Source organism: Sinocyclocheilus grahami, unplaced genomic scaffold (assembly GCF_001515645.1).
Source record: "Sinocyclocheilus grahami isolate Dianchi unplaced genomic scaffold, SAMN03320097.WGS_v1.1 scaffold2265.1, whole genome shotgun sequence".
In the NCBI taxonomy this organism is placed as follows: domain Eukaryota; kingdom Metazoa; phylum Chordata; class Actinopteri; order Cypriniformes; family Cyprinidae; genus Sinocyclocheilus; species Sinocyclocheilus grahami.
In genome coordinates, this window is record NW_015507444.1 from 95 (window position 1) to 19,085 (window position 18,991).

The 18,991-nt window shown below is 37.4% G+C and overlaps 2 protein-coding genes across 2 annotated transcripts in view; one reads left to right on the forward strand and one right to left on the reverse strand.

Moving 5' to 3' along the window:
- The first annotated feature begins 1,253 nt into the window (after positions 1–1,253).
- LOC107574540 (SLAM family member 9-like) lies at positions 1,254–6,770 on the forward strand. Its single transcript, XM_016260996.1, has 4 exons — positions 1,254–1,302; positions 5,483–5,809; positions 6,063–6,362; positions 6,643–6,770. Exons 1-4 carry the CDS (start codon positions 1,254–1,256, stop codon positions 6,768–6,770), a joined length of 804 nt encoding a protein of 267 aa, XP_016116482.1.
- A 3,243-nt stretch (positions 6,771–10,013) lies between these two features.
- The window catches only part of LOC107574541 (uncharacterized), a 10,895-nt gene continuing 1,917 nt past the window's right edge, over positions 10,014–18,991 (reverse strand). Inside the window, exons 2-4 of the mRNA XM_016260998.1 lie at positions 11,668–12,072; positions 11,070–11,135; positions 10,014–10,180 (exon numbers count right to left, since the gene is read on the reverse strand). Of these exons, the coding sequence (XP_016116484.1) occupies positions 10,014–10,180; positions 11,070–11,135; positions 11,668–12,072 (638 nt within the window). The remainder of the gene's footprint in view (positions 10,181–11,069; positions 11,136–11,667; positions 12,073–18,991) is intronic.

Consider the following 18,991-nt stretch of genomic DNA (forward strand, 5'->3'; position numbering starts at 1 on the left):
ATATAAAAGAATGCTAATTTAAATGTTTCAAAAGTTTACTTGCATTTGATTAGAAGCTGCGTGCGCAAAAATTACATGTAAACAATGTTAAGGCTATTTTGGTTATGCTCATCGCTGGTCTGGTTACTGGTGTAGGGCTATAGCCAAGCTGTTAAAATTAGACCACAGATTGCCTCGATTTCTCCAGGTGGGCTAAAAGCAGACTACACGTAGCCCGTCTAATTTAGAGCTAAATCGTGGCTACATATAGACCATGTCATGAAATGACACTTATATCTTAGATATTATTGACACTGCGAACATGATGGGATATCAACCATCTCGTGCGCTGCCTGGCCAAAAACTACAGTGAATCAGGTTTGACTATAAGTGGGCTAGAGATAGCTGCTCGGACTATGAGCTAAATCATGGCTATGCACAGGCTACGTATTGAACATGTCAAAGAAATGAAGCCAAACACCTTGTAAACGCTGTTGACTTTGCTTACATGATGGAATATCATACATCTCGCAAGTTATTTTGCCAAAAAATGACATGAAACCAAATTCAAGGTTATTTGGGCTAGAAGTGGGTTACACATAGCCGGACTATATCGGGTCTATACTTAACCGAGACGTTGAAATGAGGCTATTGCTTGCTGGGTTGTTTGTGGTTAGTAAGACACATGTATAAAATGTATGCAGTACATGGATAATTGTGCGTGCATCTATTAATAATTCTGAGTCTAATATCATCCCACAGGGCACCAACAGAGCCTGGGCCGGCCCTGTGGGACCACTACATCATTCTCTTGGAAGACAACAAAGATTCACAGATGGTAAAGAAATGAACAGGACTGATGAACCACAGACACAAAATACTACAAATGTGTTAATTAGTACCAGAAACGATATGACAATTGAGATTATTGATCATCAGTGGTTTGTGATTGATGTAACTAATAAATGGCGCAATCTGGTGGCTTTTTGAAAGAACAGCAGCTAGACAGCTAAACTAATTATTTATTCTTTTCCAAAGCTTGGTTGGCTGTTTTAATCAATGCTTTCATTTCATATAATATGTTGGGATCCAAATTAATACTGTACGTGATGTTATGTAGATGTTCTGTGTATTTGTTTCATAATCAATTCTTTTGTAATTAAATCCATGATTTCTTGTAGGCCTATTATCCATTTGAGGTGCAATTTAAAAATGTAAATGTGTTGTAATGTGATGTAAATTCATTTGGTGTTCTTCAAAACATAAGCGCGAGAATGCGTCACTTTAACGGAAATGATGAGCGGACGCATCACAAGGCTCTATGTAATTTTCTACCTATTAGATTGTGTTTTATTAACGTCTACACCTACCCTAACCCTAAACCTATCTCTTACAATAATCCAAAAATAGTCATTATTGTTGTACAGTGTGGCAAAAATTACGCTGTATTGATGTGCGCATGCCCAGCAGCGCCGTATCCCTTCTAGCCTTCGCCATTAAAATACATTTAAGTTTAAAGGGGTCATATGATGCGATTTCAATTTCCTTTCTCTTTGGAGTGTTACAAGCTCTTGGTGCATAAAGAAGATCTGTAAAGTTGCAAAGACTAAAGTCTCAAATCCAAAGAGATATTCTTTATAAAAGTTAAGAGTCAGCCACGCCTACCTAAAACAGCTCGTTCTAACATGCCCCCACATACCTACCTCACTATGTGGGAAGATTTGCATAACGCCGCCCAAATGTTCACACAAAGAAAAAAGGCATAACTTTTATTCTCGCTGTAGTATTGTTGCCGCCGCCATGTCGCAAAGACGCCGTAAAGGCGTGTGTTTGTGTTCTGTGTGTTTCGTTGTGAAAGCAAAACTACTTTGTTTGGTCTTCCAAAAGAGGACGATATCTGCTTCGTCTTGACTAGAGCTGATCCGTGCTGGTCGCTGCGGGAATACATCAACTTAGTGCTGTGGATCGCCAGATCGGCTTTCACCGTGGACGAAACAGAGTCCAGCCCGGGGTCGTCACATGTCCTTCCGGACGCTCCTTCGTCGAAATCGCCAACCGCGTCATTCTCAAGCCCACCCACCTCTGCTCACTCAGCCCGCCGGCCGTTCCTCACGCTAGCCTCTGGCCTCTGCTCACTGTAGGCTGCTGTGTGTGACGCAGTGTTTCGTTGTGAAAGCGAAACTACTTTGTCCGTCCTTCCAAAAATGGACACGACTAGAAATCAGTGGTTAAGTTGTATTTACAACACTGTTCCAGAACACTTCAACCCAGGGCTGTTTCTAGGCATAGGCGAGCTAGGGGGCCAGCTGAAGGGGCGCCAATGAGCGCACGTACTGGCACTTTTAGCAGGGTTGTGATAAAGAGTGGCACCGTCACCCTGAAATATGACTGGCGCCCCCACTGGATCCCCCAACATTATTGGGCTAGAGTACTGTCAATCTGACGATGCCTGTATGCCACTAGATCAGAGTGCTGTCAATTGCTGCCTGATTGTTGCATAAAAAGCTTGCATTTGGAGCGCTTAACAACGCCATTAGATCAGTGGGCTCTGTCAGTGCTTTGGCAAGGTAACACTTTTTTTTTTGCTATGCAATAAAGCTAAGTTCAAAGGCCAATTTAAAATATTGGTACAGTAAATAAAGTGCACAAAATCAGTATTTTGTTTAGGCAGTATTTGTGAAACTTTTGTGGCACATTTGTCCAAATATTTGTGGCAGATTTGTCCAAAAGGTGTCTGTTTTTTGCGTCAATGCATTGTTAAAGGATCAGCGTGTCATGTAATATTCCCATATAAACTTTAACATCCAATTAAAAAATATTTGTATAGTAAAATTCGCTAATTCACCGATCAATACATACTTTATTAGACCGCTTTGTCGAGTTAAATGCATCCTTACGGAGGTGTCGAAATGCTGAATCAATTCATTCACTTCCAACAGCGCTTAATGGGAGCAGCGTCATAGAGGGCAGAGCGTCACGTTATTTAAAGGGGACGATAACGCATTAACGAGTAGCAAATGATTAAGTAGTTGCATTGGTTACTTTTAAGCCACTGATAAAGCTTTTAAATGTAGTTTGGGGTAACAAAGGGGTTTTATAGGTTTGACTGAAATAATAATGCAATAACTGACACTTTAAATCAATGTTTCAAGAAACAACAACAAAAAAATTTAACAAAAAACAGATAAAGACAAAAAAGTAGCCATTGATAATATCTAAACAATATGTAGTATTATAGTATATAGTATCCAAATCAAAATGTAATGAAATTAATTTATGTGTGATTTATATGTAAATTATGTGCATTGTCTTAGTCACTAGGGATTGTTAGATAGGGCTATACAGGCATCTAGTGGCAACACGATATTACAGATACTAAATTGTGCAAAATGTTTATCTTAACAGTCAATTTACAAATAATGCATTCAGATTTGTGGAACTCAATGCACTGAATCTCCACAAATTAGTGTCGTTACTATGACAACCAATTTGAATGTGACAAGCAACTGGTGTCTGAAGAGAATTATATACATATATATATATATATACATATATAGGGATTTCACCTAGGGCGTCAAATTGGCTAGAAACGGCCCTGCGTCAACCCAAATATTCAGATGTGTGCGGCACATTTTATGGAGGACCGTTTCCTGATCCTGGGAGAGTAGACTACAATGCTGGCTGTTCTGACTCAAAGACTGTAAGTACGTTTTTTATATTTAAAGAGTTTTTATATTTGTTATATTTAAAGTGAGTTTTTTGGGCAGTGTAGAGTAGGGCTTGTTGTTTGTCATTTCTCTGATCACAAATGCAGACATGGTTTTATGTTTACGCGGCGCAATGCAACGCAACGCGTAAAAAGACAGTATAAGTCATTATAATCCATAATTATGTCCCCACTGGATGCAACGAATGCCTCGTTTATAATGGGTTTTCATGTTTTTGAATCATCGCTCCGGCCTGACAGGGCATCACAGTAAGGTGAGGGGCGTAACATTTCCGTCACACGCTTGAGGTATTCGGCCAATCACAACGCACTGGATAGCTGGCCAATCACAGCACACCTTGCTTTTTCAGACCGATGAGCTTTGTAAAAATCGACGCATTTCAGAAAGGCGGGGCATAGAGGAGAAACAATAATGTACATTATATGGAAAATAATGTGTTTTTTTAACCTTAATCCGCATAAACACATTTCATTACACCAAATACACAAAATAATGTTCTTTTTAGAAGCATCATATGACCCCATATGAAGTCAGTGCTGTCACAAGTCAAAAAGGCCAATAAAGAGGATTTCCCTGAGACTCATGGGTCATGACAAGCAGCCAACGAGTTCTCACATTGTGAAAGGCATAAAGAGGATGAATTGAATGCCCTTTTTAAAGTTTTCGTGAAGATCGAGAGCTACAAATAGCTACAACCTCATTGCCTTGTTTTTTTGTTTGTTCTTGGGTGGATAATTGTTATTTCATAAAGTAGCTCCTGATGATTCCTGCCTATACCAAAGACACACAAAGCAATAATCTCCATTAGTGACGTATCTAATAATAGCTAGCCTACTTCTCCAATATGTGAGTCAAAGTGAAACCAGCTGTATATAGAGCTGTGGTTTGATCTGTTGGGTGAAAAGAAGAAAAGAAAAAAAACAGCTTCTGCATTACTATATTCAAACATGTGGTTTGTGTGAGTGTGATCTGCTGCTGGCATCATAAGAAAACATCTTAACCTCCTAAAACCATTTTACACTTTCAAGAGCAAAATATTAAATAAACAATAAAATATTTGGAATTCATTGTTGCAAAAATAATATAGACCAGATTATCTATAACCAATGCATGCAAGACAAGCGTGTACATGTGTAGTGAGTGGGTGGTGCTCAGATATTATTGGTGGATGAATCACACACAACACCAGCTATATTGCAGTTTAACACTGTCCTGTGAGTTCACAATCTCTCATATAGGCTACGTGTTCAGATACTTCAAGTGCTGTAATCTGAAAATGGTTCACATGTTTGTTTTGTTCTGTTTGTGGAGCTTGGTTGGTAAGTTATAATCATATTTATTTTAACTTCTTGCTTTAGTTTTAATCTGATAGGTTGTATTTACAGAGATTTAATACAGAGCCATAAAGCACTTTTTTAAACAGCCAGATGATTTACAAGATAAAAGATGCTTAAACCAAATATTTGTGAGATCTAATTCAATCCAGAAGAGAAAAATAGGGCAGGTGCAATAACAGCGAATCTGTTTCATATCAAATAATTCATGGCTTTACCACCTTGTAAATAATGACATGAAATGATTACTGATTTATCTGAAGAGGGACTGATGACAGACGCAGTTACTGATGTCTGTGCCTGTTTTACACGCATAATGTTTTTGGCACACGTTAACAGAAATTAAGGGCTCTAAAGATTGAACTGGGCCGCAGTTCAGTTTCGTTCTGTGCGGAATAGTCTATAAAAGTAAATCAGCAAATCTGTGACTGTGTTCTTCAGGTGTGTTTGCTGATACAGATGCAGTGGAGTCAGTGTCAGTGCTGGAGGGAGATTCAGTCACTCTAAACTCTGATCTTAATGAAATGATGGATGAGGATCTTATTCTGTGGAGGTTTGGATCTGAAAACACTGTGATAGTTAAGATCAATGTAATAGCCGGCAGCATCACTGTATATGATGATGTTCTTGATGAGAGATTCAGAGACAGACTGAAGCTGGATTATCAAACTGGATCTCTGATCATCACAAACACCAGAACTGAACACACTGGACTCTATAAACTACAGACCAACAGTCTGAGCAAAAGTTTCAGTCTTACTGTCTATGGTGAGTTCAATGTTTGTTTCATCTGTTTTATTTATATATAAATTAATAATATCTTAATATTTCAATTATTTTGATTATTGATTAATAACATGACCAACTCATTTCAGTTAAGCATTTTCTTCTTCGATATTTGTCCATATGTGTAATAATCTTTTATAATTGCGGAGAGAAGATCACTGTCATATAAGACACTCACTGACTGACACGGCAATAAACACATTCTGATCTAGTTTTGTTTATTTCATGTTTTCAGCTCGTCTGCCTGTTCCTGTCATCAGCAGAGACTCTTCACAATGTTCTTCTTCATCATCATCATCATCATCACAGCAGAATTGTTCATTGTTGTGTTCAGTGGTGAATGTGGGTCATGTGACTCTCTCCTGGTACAAAGGAAACAGTTTATTGTCCAGCATCAGTGTGTCTGATCTCAGCATCAGTCTCTCTCTACCTCTGGAGGTGGAATATCAGGATAACAACACCTACAGCTGTGTGCTCAACAATCCCATCAGCAACCAGACCACACATCTGGACATCAGTGAACTCTGTCACACATGTTCAGGTATAGCAGCACTGATAAGAGCATCTATTGCTTCTATGCAAATAATTAATTTGTTGATTTTACCTAAACTGATAGCTTAAGATGCCATAAATGATGAATGAAATGATGAATGAGCTTTTGCCATCATTAAGCTTACTCACGTCTTTCTAAAGGCTTGATTTTTAATAATTTTTTTTACACTAAAGTAAAAAGTTCAGTTTTTGAGTTTATCTAGAGACTAAAGTCAGCTTATTGAAAATATCACAATTATTTTTATTTATTTATTTACTTACAGACGTCCACATCCAGTGTTGTGCTACAGTTGAAGCTGTGATCCGATTGGTCGTCACTGTTCTGATGGGCGTGGCTGCTGCAGCTGCTGCTGTTCTTCTGGTCAATGACGTCAGATCTGCTAGAGGTTAAAAGAGAAAACAGAACAGATATCATAAATATTCTGACATATATTGCAGTTTTAATTGTAAAGATGAAAATATGTGTGTTTAGTGATGGTGAAACAAAACTTTTCTTACCAACGTTTTCCACTGGATTCGATCAGAAAAGGTTCATTACCCGAATCTGGTGTATTAGGGGCCATTTGGTGGCCAAAGCAATGAACATTCTTTAAAGGGTTAGGTCAACCAAAAATTAAAATTAGCCCATAAATTACTCACCCTCAATTCATCCTAGGTGAAAGACTTTCTTCTTTCAGACGAATCCAATCAGAGTTATATTAAAAAAGGTCTTTGATCTTTCAAGCTGTTTCATGGCACTCAGCAGGTGTTGCATGCATCAGTCCAAAAGTAGTTAATTAAAGCAGTTAGTCTCGCATGGCTCCAGGGGTTAACAAAGGCCTTCTGTAGCGAATCGATGCGTTTTTGTAAGAAAAATATCCATATTCAAAATGTAATAATCACTTAGGGAAGTCGTGGCCTAATGGTTAGAGAGTCGGACTCGTAACCCAAAAAGGTTACAGGTTCGAGTCTCGTACCGGCAGGGATTGTAGGTGGAGAGAGTGAATGTACAGCACTCTCTCCCACCTTTAATACCACGACTGAGGTGCCCTTGAGCAAGGCACCGAACCCCCAACTGCTCCCCGGGCGCCGCAGCATAAATGGCTGCCCACTGCTCTGGGGGTGTGTGTGTTCACTGCTGTGTGTGTGCAAGGATGGGATAAATGCAGAGCACTAATTCAGAGTATGGGTCACCATACTTGACCTCATACGTCATCCTCCCGGAACTGCTTTCGTTTACAACAGTGAGCGCAAGCTACATTAAAGTGATTGTTACGTTTTGAATATGGACATTTTCTTACAAAAATGCATCGATTTGCTACAGGAGGCCTTTGTTCACCCCCCGGAGCCATGTGAGACACTTTTTTTAATGGATGGGCATATTTTATTTAACTGCTTTTGGACTGAAGCACTGTAACACCCGCTGAGTGCCATGAAACAGCTTGAAAGATCAAAGACCATTTTTAATATAACTCCAACTGGATTCGTCTGAAAGAAGAAAGTCATATACACCTAGGATGACTTGAGGGTGAGTAATTTATGGGCAAACTAACCCTTTAATTTTTCATTTTCTTCTTTAAAGCAGCACTATGTAACTTTTGGCGCTCTCGCGGTTAATAAACAGAACTGCACACATCCCGCGGAAGAACATTCCAACCGGAGATACTTCTCTAAGTTTATGTCTATGGTGATTCACGCAGGTATGTGTTACTCCGCAGCGGTGATGACCCGACCAGGCTACAATAGTCCAAATATAAGTACTTATAATAAGTGTACCGTAGTGATTCGGAATAAGACAAAAATGCGTTTTGGAAGATGAATTCATGATGTACTCGCTCATTATATACATTTTGCACATTTTGAACACAGAAAAAGTTACATAGTGCTGCTTTAATACTATGCAAGTATGCATTGTACATTTCTTTGTTATTTACACTGTTTTCTTTAATTTTATTATTCTCTCTCTCTCTCTCTCTCTCTCTATATATATATACATTATATATTGCTATTTTATTATGTAATATTGCTATTTATTTTGATTTATAATTGTTTGCAGCAACCATGAAAAAACAAATGTTAATATTTGTCACACCAATAAATCACCACAGAACTGAACTAAAACTGAATATTTAAGCACCGAACTGATATACATCTATGAATCATATACATATTGAATACATGAATACAAATACATGAATAATACATATTGTAACTGCAGGGATGCCATAATAAAATAATCAGAATTAATCTTAATTCAGATGCAGATTTCAATTATGGTTGAATATAGACATTTGCAGCATTAAACAATTTATTTAAAAACCAAGTGTAAAGTTTATTATTAGGCCATTTAAGTGCAATAGGGACAGTTTCAGTAGCCTTAGTTCTGGAAGTATTTTTCCTATTTATTTTTTTTCTATAAGGATTTTACTAAAATAGTAATATCTCAAATATGAATCACAACGGTACACATTTTAGTCTGAAGGGGGGAAAAAACATAAACTTAACTTCACATGTACAAGTTTACATACAGAATCATCAAAAGTCCTTTTTCTTATATAGAAAATGAAGATTTTAACTTTCAGAATCCACATTAGCTGCTTTCAAAGTTATTATAGCTCTTTTCTTTTTGGACAAAGACTAGTAACAACTTCTGTCACAGTAAAAGCTATGAACGGTGACCTTTGTCCTTGTCTTGATGCTACAAACATTGATCTGCATCAGTGAGCTGAACTGATTCTTTGTTTCTGTTAAATGGTCTATTTAGGTTTTTTCATCCTTCTAATAATCACAAAGCATGTGTTGTATCAATTTAGACAAGAAATTTATTTGTGATTTAAATACAAAGCACATAGAAAGAAAAATTCATTCATGAAGCACATAAGGTGCAAAGATATTTTCCACAACATTCACATACTGTTTAAAAGTAATACACAACCATAAACCAAAAAGTACTTATTACATGAACTATAACAAACTGTAGATGTTCTTATTTTGTTGTTTTGGATAAAAGCATCTGTTGAAAAGATTACATGAACTTGCAGGGACTTTCCTTTGACAAATAATTACAGGACATTTAAATGATAAAATTAGAAATAAACAACAAGAAAGAAAATATGACTCTGATCATCACACAGTTAATATTAGCTATGTTTCCAGTAACAGCTGTTTTAATATTTTCATAACAGGTAACTGAGTAATTTATCATTACAGAGGCCTGCAAAGCACTTCAATGTTTCAGCTCAAAACACAATCTCATTTTCCTATTATGTGTTTTTAGAAGAGTTTTTTTTTGCCAAAGCTGTTGCGATCCTCTCAGATCATGAGACTGTTTTCATTCTGTGTCTGTAAGAAAGATGGACAGAAGGTGAAGAGAGAGAAATGAACAATGCCATTTACAGCCACAGAAACTCTGAATATCAGCACATCTGCCATCAATCAGTGAATTAAACTGTTTTAAATGTTTTTCTTATTGGGATGATTTTGTCAGTGCAGGTGAAACCAAACACAGATCTAAAGACACACTACAGTATGCAGTATCTTACCTCATTATTAGACACTTGTTCTGGCAGTTGGTTGTTTTTCTTCTTGTCTGTTTTGAAAAATCATCACACACAATTAAACACTAATTTTGCAAAATGAAAAGGTTTTCCTCTCACTACAGTATTTGTAGCTGATACTTGCCAGTTCTGAAGATGCTGTGGTGAATAAACCTCACACCAACAACAACAGCTGCAGCAGCCACCAGCAGCAGAACAACAACAACAACAACACCAACACATATTCCTACTACAGCAGCTGGAGACCGACCTGAATCTGGAACAGCTGAAGACAGACCGTCATTAGCATGAGCAAATCTGACAGTGTGTTTATGCCATATTCATTGTATATATATTCTCTGGACACCTTTACAGGTCCAATGTGTAGACGTCAAAAACTTGTTTATCTATTAACATACAGAGATTACTTCATATTATAGATGGTTTAAAAACAAATAGAGCTCTCAGATCGGAGGGAACAAACCAGTTAATAACACCTGGGGTTCATTTAAAACATGATGAGATGAAACCAGCTTCCAGAAGATGTCAGATGTGCCTCTAATGGCACTTTTCCACTGCGTGGTATGACTCGGCTCGGCACGGCTTGCATTTCCACTGCAGTTCAATACCGCTTTACAGTGGGCGGGATTATTCACATGTCGTTATAGTTGCGCCGCCTCTATTGCCGAGACTCCTGAAAACACTTTTTCATTCCGTGTCGCCCCATCAAGCTCTCGCTGGATCTACTCCTCTGCTATCAACGAGAGGAACGTCTGTTCTTCCACAACAGACAACGAAACAGCCACGTTTTGGTTGTTAAAAAAGGTGCGCTCGTTCAAAACAGTTGCGTTCGGTACCTTCGCTGGCTGTGCTGATTTAAATCTAGCGCTGCTTGATAAAATTTTTTAGAAAATGACCTTTATGTAAAGCACATTGAATTACCTTGTGTAAGAAATGTGCTATATAAATAAATTTGCCTTGCCTAATTAAATGTATGATATAAATGTATAAATAATAATAACAATAACACTATTGCTGACACACCTAAACATGACTGACAGAAGTACAAGGAAAACACCCCCGTCAGAACAATCTACATTTATAATTACATTGTAATATACTTTTTGTGCAATTTGTTATAATTTGACAAAAAAAGAAAGGAGGATGACACATACTTGTCTCCATCTCTTTGTCCCGTGGTTCTATTAGGACTTCATTCTTGTTTTTGACAGAATCAGAAGCTGAAAAACACAAGAAAATAAAAATGAAACACAAAGAACCCCAGAATTGATCTAAAAGAAATAAGTCATTATGTCATTATGTAAAAACAGGGAACAAACTTCCTGCAGTGTATCAGTTGATAAAGATAAAGAAACACACCTCTAGTCGGAGTGATCTTTTATAATTAAGACTGTTACGCATTCAGAAAAGGGTCTTAAATGACCAATTATTTATATTATATTTAGAATAATATTGTATGAAGTATTCACTGAATATTTGTCCTCACTATGTTCAAAGGGAATCATCTTATTCTTGACCAGATTTGAAAAAGATTTTTTTATTCAATGTTGCAATTAAACTAACAGCATGGCAATGAAAACTGATTTCTTTTTACATTATTTTCTTCTGCAAGAAACCAGTTTGTGCAGTAAAATGTGTTATGTAGATGAACAATAACATACAAGAAAAGACAAACCGGTCTTAAGATCACTGTTCAAACAGACTAAAATTAAAATTTAATTATTTCAGCGTAAATGACATTAAATGACTCACCACTGACAGTCAGACTGATTGTTATTATGATGTCTTCAGGGTTACTGTTTTTTTTGGTGGTTTTTGTGCTGTCACACTTTCGATTTCTGTTCAAACTTTGCCTTTTGCCTGAACTCTCGCTTCTGATGATCTCTGCTTCATAACGTCCAGCGTGTTCAGTTGTGATGTTTGTGATGTTCAGAGATCCAGTCTCATAGTCCACCTTCAGTCTGTCTCTGAATCTCCCGCCTTCACCATCATATAAACAGCTCGTATTGGCATGTCCATTGATCTGAGCTATTTGAATGTCATTAAAGTACCACCGCATTGTTTCATGGTGTTGTTTGGGAACATCAGTGTTTAGAGTGACAGGATCTCCCTCCATCCCTAATACTGACTTCACTGGATGTGTATCACCAAACACACCTGCAAACACAAATTAACAGTTAATAATATATAATAATGCATAAACAACAGAAGACAAAAGAAAGGACCCACAAATAATAATATTAACAATAGTTTGAGAATACATTTGTAGCCGGAAATTAGCTAAATCTGACAAATACTAAAACCTTCTTTGGGGGACAATCTCATTTATAAAAATGGTATAAAGTAAATAAAGCATACATATACACACACACACACACACACACACACACACATATATATATGATTGGTCATTATTATATGTTAAATATGCTATGTTATGGTTGAATATGCAAATTAGTAAATTATTGTTCTAATTAATATTTAATCACTATTTGTACTAATTTACATACATTTCCAGAAGAGAAATCTGAACATTGCATAAACTCAGTTTTTTTTTTTTTTTTTTACATTCTAAGCTGTAAAATTTGGTGTATGTAAGTTCTGCCTAAGTGGAGATCTCTGACTCAATTCATGAGAGAGAGAGAAAAAAAATACTCATTTTGAGAAAACAGCCTCTAGACATATGTATTGTAATTAAAATATAGATGCAAAGTATTGATGCATAGGTGTAATAACAAGACAAGGCATAGAAGCAAATTAGCCTAAAATCTCAAAATTGACTAGTGCATAAATAAATAAATAATAATAAATAAATAAATATCAATGCCTATAGTGCTTGTATGAAAATAAAATATGTTTATGCTGTATTCATGTGTATATAATTATTTTGATACAGCAATAGGCCTACAATAGTGTAGGCTACAAAACTATTTTAAGGCGGTCCATTTTTAAAGGGGTCATATGATGTTGCTAAAAATAACATTATTTAGTGTATTTGGTGTAATGAAATGTGTTTATGCCGTTTAAGGTTAAAAAAACACATTATTTTCCATATACTGTACATTATTGTTTCTCCTCTATGCCCCGCCTTTCTGAAACACGTCAATTTTTACAAAGCTCATCGATCTGAAAAGCAAGGTGTGCCCTGATTGGCCAGCTATCCAATGCGTTGTGATTGGCCGAATACCTCAAGCATGTGACGGAAATGTTACGCCCCTCACCATACTGTTGATGCCCTCAGGCCGGGAAGATGATTCAAAAACATGAAAACCCATCATAAACGAGGCATTCGTTGCATCCAGTGGGGTCATAATTATGGATTTTTTTATAAAGTAAATTTAGAAAAACATTTGGAGTATTTTTTGTTCGTTAAATGTAGGTTTTTTTTAGTTTTTTTTTAAGTAAAGGCCAGCGGCAGACAGTAAATTGATCATAGCCTATGTTTGATCAATTTAGCCTTCTCAAACCATCAGGACTTGCCTAAAATTAAATTAAATATAAAACAGTTATTGTTTTATAATGTTACGCGATCCATGTGCTCGAGGACGAATCTCTCCACTCCCAAGCGGATTTCCTTCACTCACACAAAACTGGACTTGTAAATTAAATATAAAACAGTTATTGTTTTATAATGTTACGCGATCCATGTGCTCGAGGACGAATCTCTCCACTCCCAAGCGGATTTCCTTCACTCACACAAAACTGGACTTGTGCTTTTAACATACATCGTTCCACAAACACAAACGTGCTCAAATTTATTTGATTTTGACTAAATATTTAGGCCCCGTCCACACGGAGACGCGTTTAGCTGTATACGCATACATTTTGTATCGTATAGTGTTTCATCCACACGGATCTGACGTTTTGGGAGTGTGAAACCGATATTTTTTTAAACCGGTAGTGATTCGCGACCGAATTGTTCGATTTAACCGGTTCTTCTTAATGAACCGGTTGAACCAGTTCACCAAATCGGACCGAATCGTTTGAAATGGTTCGCGTCTCCAGTAAGCATTAATCCACAAATTACTTAAGTTATTCACTTTTTTTAACGTGGATGACACTCCCTCTGAGTTGAAATAAACCAATATCCCGGAGTAATTTATTTACTCAAACAGTACACTGACTGAACTGCTGTGAAGAGAGAACTGAAGATGAACACGAGCAGAGCAGCATGTGTGCAGCGAGCCGGGTAATGAAGTACACGCCCACTGCTGGAGCGGTTCTCGTTCTCGAGTCAAGAACCGGCTGCATCGGTTTTCGGATCACTAGTACACTGAACCGAGAACCGTTTCTTTCAGACATGTCCGATTTGAGAACCGATGAGCTGATGATACTGCACATGCATGTAATTTTTCAAGAGGACGAAAAGCATGTTATCCAAGTCTTTTGTTAAACATCAGAAAGTGTGATAATATATATTTTTTTACTTAAAAAAAAGATGAATGTATTTAATTCTGTTAGGTTATAGGCCAAAGGGGTTTGTCAGGGAAGTTGGACAATAATTAAGACTCTGTTTAATAGGAATAAGGGATGATTTATGAAATACCTGTATTGTAATTATAGTTAACGATGACACATTCACAAATTTAGTTTGTAGTAAATAGAACATGAACACGAGTAGAGCAGAGCTGATGATATACTGAACGTGTGCATGCAGTGTGCCGATTAGAGCGGTTCTCGTTCTCGAGTCAAGAACCGGTTGCATCAGTTTTCGGATCATCAGTACACTGAACCGAGAACTGTTTCTTTCGGACACATCCGATTTGAGAACCGATGAGCTGATGATACTGCGCATGCGTGATTCCGCGTGAAGCTACTGAACAGATTGCCTACTATGACTGACACAGCACGTCTGAACCGAACTGGTTCTTTTGGACAACTGATTCTGTGCTAATGTTATGAGCGCGGGTAAACCGCAGACTTGAATGAAGGGCAATCTGGCGAAACGTAAGTTTATTTAATAACAAATAAATCGCAATGGATTATGTATAGTAAGTGGATTATGGTTTCTGCGCTGATGACAACTAATTTATTTACTTTATATCTTCAAGACTTAAATCCTGGTATGCACATCACTGCCTGTTACTGTATTTGGGTGCTTAATTGCAAAACTTAATTGTAAACTTTTTCAATCATGATTATGATGTTTTAACTGACTGAAGTTATAATTACTGACTTTATATATTTGAATGTGTATTTTCATCCCGGCCCGGGACGATATATTTGATATCATTACGTCATCGCGGATGACGTCATTACGTTAGACCGATGAACCGGTTCATTGAAACGAACTGTCTGAAAGAACCGGTTCGCGGAAAAGAACCGGACTTCCCATCACTAGAAACAGGGGCTGTGTCCAAAATCGCCCCCTATACCCTCATTCATTATTCCCTACATTAGGTCACTAATTCAGTCCACTAGAAGGAGTGAATGAAAACGAGTAGTGAATTCGGACACTGAGTGCACCGGAAGGAATGCTGCTTTTGCATAGTTTGTGCTTGCTGTTTATTAATCACTTGAAACTAGCAAACTAGCAGCTCCAGTAGTAAGATTAAAGGATTTATCTTGAACTCTGTCACGGAAATTATGTATAAACCCTAATCAAACAATTTAATAATCAATTTACAATGAATTTATACTCGTGTTGTACATTATGCTGTACGCAGGGGCAGATTTAGTGATTTGGGGGCCCCAGGCAAAATACAGGAATGGGGCCCTATACAATTTCACACATTTACAACCTTGAGGTTCCTTTCACTGCTGCTCGCTGCTGCACGACCATGTCCCATAGTTGTGTCTAATCTTTTAGATTTTTCATGTACATGTTATAAATAAAGGATTTATTTAATGTTGTAAATCCCTTGTTCACATTCAAACAGGTTATAATAGTATTAGTATTAGAGTAGGTTGGACACTAGGTGGTGCGTTGGGGTAATTTTCACTATGCAGTTGTCTACACAAGGCAAGGCTGTCTGATTCTAAACTTTAAAATATACATTTATTTTTATTTTTTTTAATGTGTGGAATGTGCATGGTCCTTCTTGGGTCTTTCACAAAAACGAGTGAGCACCATTTAAAAAAATTTAAATAGGCCCTATATAATATGCACTGTTGCTTAGTATTAAAATTATAGCTTCAGATGCATGATATTTGTAGGGCCCTATGAAATCCGTTTTATTTTTCCCAAATTAGCCTAAGTTTTATTTTTTTCCATTTTAATTTTTATGGATTCAGGTTTTTTTTTTTTTTCTGGATGATTATATTAAACTTTAACAAGAAACATGTCTAATTAATTAAAATCATGAAACTTACTTAATTTAACAGCAATTTAGGCCTATTAAATGTTTAACAAAAATTACATTCTTAGGGCCCAAATTCTGCGCTTTCTTTTTTTTTTTTGTAATTTTTCTGTATTCCATTTTAATTGTTTAATCAAAAACATATCTAATTAATTGAATTCATAAAAACAACTTAATTTATTAATTTGTATACAATAATTTGTACACAATGACATTTTTATTTTATTTACTTATTTTTTAGAAATTCTGTGCTGTGTATTTAAATTTTTCTGGTAATCAACTGAAGGTGAAAACATTAATCTATCTTTTATTCCAATGAAAATTAAACAAATCCTTTAATTTTTGTACATTTAAAATGCTACACAACAGAAGTTTACTGTGTAACAAGCAATGTCACGGAATTCGTCAAATATTGAATGAATAAATCAAATGCAATTCAGTACACTTCAATTAAACCGCGATATGGACTAGTGCATGTGAATATTAAATGGCACAAATACTATTTAGCTACTATAGACGACAACCGCGAGCGTTGCGTGTGCTTAAATAGCAAATGAAACACTCGTCTGCGCCATTCATTCCGTCACATTCCACGTTACACAGTAAATTCCGTTTTTATGAATAGATTCCGGGATTCCATCCCAATTTTCTACATCGCCCTACTTTTGCTAAGAAGCACGTTCAACGCGGACGCACAGACGGTTGTTGTGATAATGAACACCACAGCAACCACTTGTGCGTCCGCACTGAACGCGCATCTCGCATATAAAAAGCATTTAAGGGGGCCCGTGGCTTTTGGGGGCCCTTGGCTTTTGGGGGCCCAAGGCGGTCGCCTACCTTTGCCTAATGGTTAAGTCCGCCTCTGGGTGTACGCCATGGATGAGCGCTTTGTAAAAATGAACGGATTGATTATTCAGCTGCGAGCGCCATCTTCTGGCGAGATGCGGGAATTAATTCGGCGCGTGACTCTCACGGTGCATTATGGGCATTCTCTAGCCATTGAGCGTGCACCAGTTGTACACTCGTTTTTGCAGTGCATTGTGGGATTGAATGAGTGCACTCGAGAAACGTCCACTATGGTATCGGACACCACTAAAAATGGCTGTTCCCTCAAATAGGGCCCTATTTAAGGGTATAGGGGGCTATTTCGGACACAGCCAGGGTCCCAGAGTGGATAAATCTGAAAACGACGCCCTTGCGTTTTCGTGTGGACAGCGAATGTGTATATTTTCTGAAATTATGACATTATCAGCCCACGTCTCGCCCCTAGTCAGACACCGCTACGTCACGTAACAGCAACAAAAACATGAACAAACACTGAACGATTGTCTTTTTATTAACTAACATTAACACAGAGTAATAAATGTATTGTTCCATGTTTGTTTGTATACCACACGCAAGGTTTATGCGCATAGTCCAAGTCTTTTTCTCCATTTTTAGTGCATCTCTGTGGCAGAATTACAGCGCCACATACTGGTCTGGCATGTATACTACATCGTTTTGTGTCAGTTTCGATATTTCTTGAGAGGAGGTGAAAAAAAAAGATAGGATAGAGAAAGCTCTGGCTTCATGTGGACTAGAGGTCGACTGATTGATCGGCTGATTTGTGGCATTTTTTAATTAATCGGCATCGGCTGATTGTGCTGCAAATTAGGCCGATTTATAGGCTATGCAAGTATGCATTGTACATTTCTTTGTTATTTACACTGTTTTCTTTAATTTTATTATTCTCTCTCTCTCTCTCTATATATATACACAGTGGGTACGGAAAGTATTCAGACCCCCTTACATTTTTCACTCTTTGTTATATTGCAGCCATTTGCTAAAATCATTTAAGTTAATTTTTTGATCGGCTGATTTGTGGCATTTTTTAATTAATCGGCATCGGCTGATTGTGCTGCAAATTAGTCCGGTTTATAGGCAGGCGCACTTGTGGGCAGCTAAGCCTTGTTGCGGAACTCCCTCTGGCTGCGTGAGACGGAGCAGCTCATGCTCTGCAGGCTGCAGCAGCCGCTTTTTGTTCACACACACAGCCGTTTCGAAAGCGGGATTATGTTTTACCCTACTAGAATTGATGCCGGAAAGTTATCATATTCATAAGTGCAACAAGTCATTTGCATGTGAAAGTAGAAACACGTTCAATTCAGACGAAACTTCTGGGCTGATTATAACGTGTACGTTATCTTTCCTCATGAAATGTGTCTGTGGGTCCGACAATAGCCTCCATGATGTTATATATTCGCAGCGCACTCTTAAGCAGTTATGAGCAGCAGGCAGTGCAATATGTGTGAAATCTTTTATTTTGGTTATCACTATGGCCATTTGACTTATAGCAGTGTCCAGTGTTTCTTATACATCGAGTTATTTGTGGCGGCTCATCACAATATCAAAACTGACCGCCACAAATAGATTTTCCAAAAGGCTTCTACTTCGTTGAATAAGATGAGCGCTTCACGTTTAAAATTAAAATGCAGCGCGGGTGTTTTTATAACAATGTATCTTTGAAAAGAACCGACTGTCTTCAGAAAAGCTTCGATGTCATTTTCATTTCGTCTTTCCTGTAATGCCTGATAGCCTTTGTGAGCAGCCGTTACCGTGGAAACCGCTATATCTCCCGCTCCAGCAGCGCCTCCTGCTGGCAGAGAATTCATTTGCAGTCTGTGGGAAACACTGGTGTCTGTCAGCAAACATAAACAAAAAGCATCCTTCAGAACTGTTTTGAGAAGGTGCTTAAGTTTTGAGCCATGTATTATTACTCTAAATTGGGCTACTACTAC

Coding starts and splice junctions, on each gene's coding strand:
- LOC107574540 (XM_016260996.1), top strand. CDS start 1,254: ATGCGTCACTTTAACGGAAATGATGAGCGGACGCATCACAAGGCTCTA. Junction 5,810..6,062: donor TTTCAGTCTTACTGTCTATG/GTGAGTTCAATG, acceptor TCATGTTTTCAG/CTCGTCTGCCTGTTCCTGTC. Junction 6,363..6,642: donor CAGTGAACTCTGTCACACAT/GTTCAGGTATAG, acceptor ATTTACTTACAG/ACGTCCACATCCAGTGTTGT.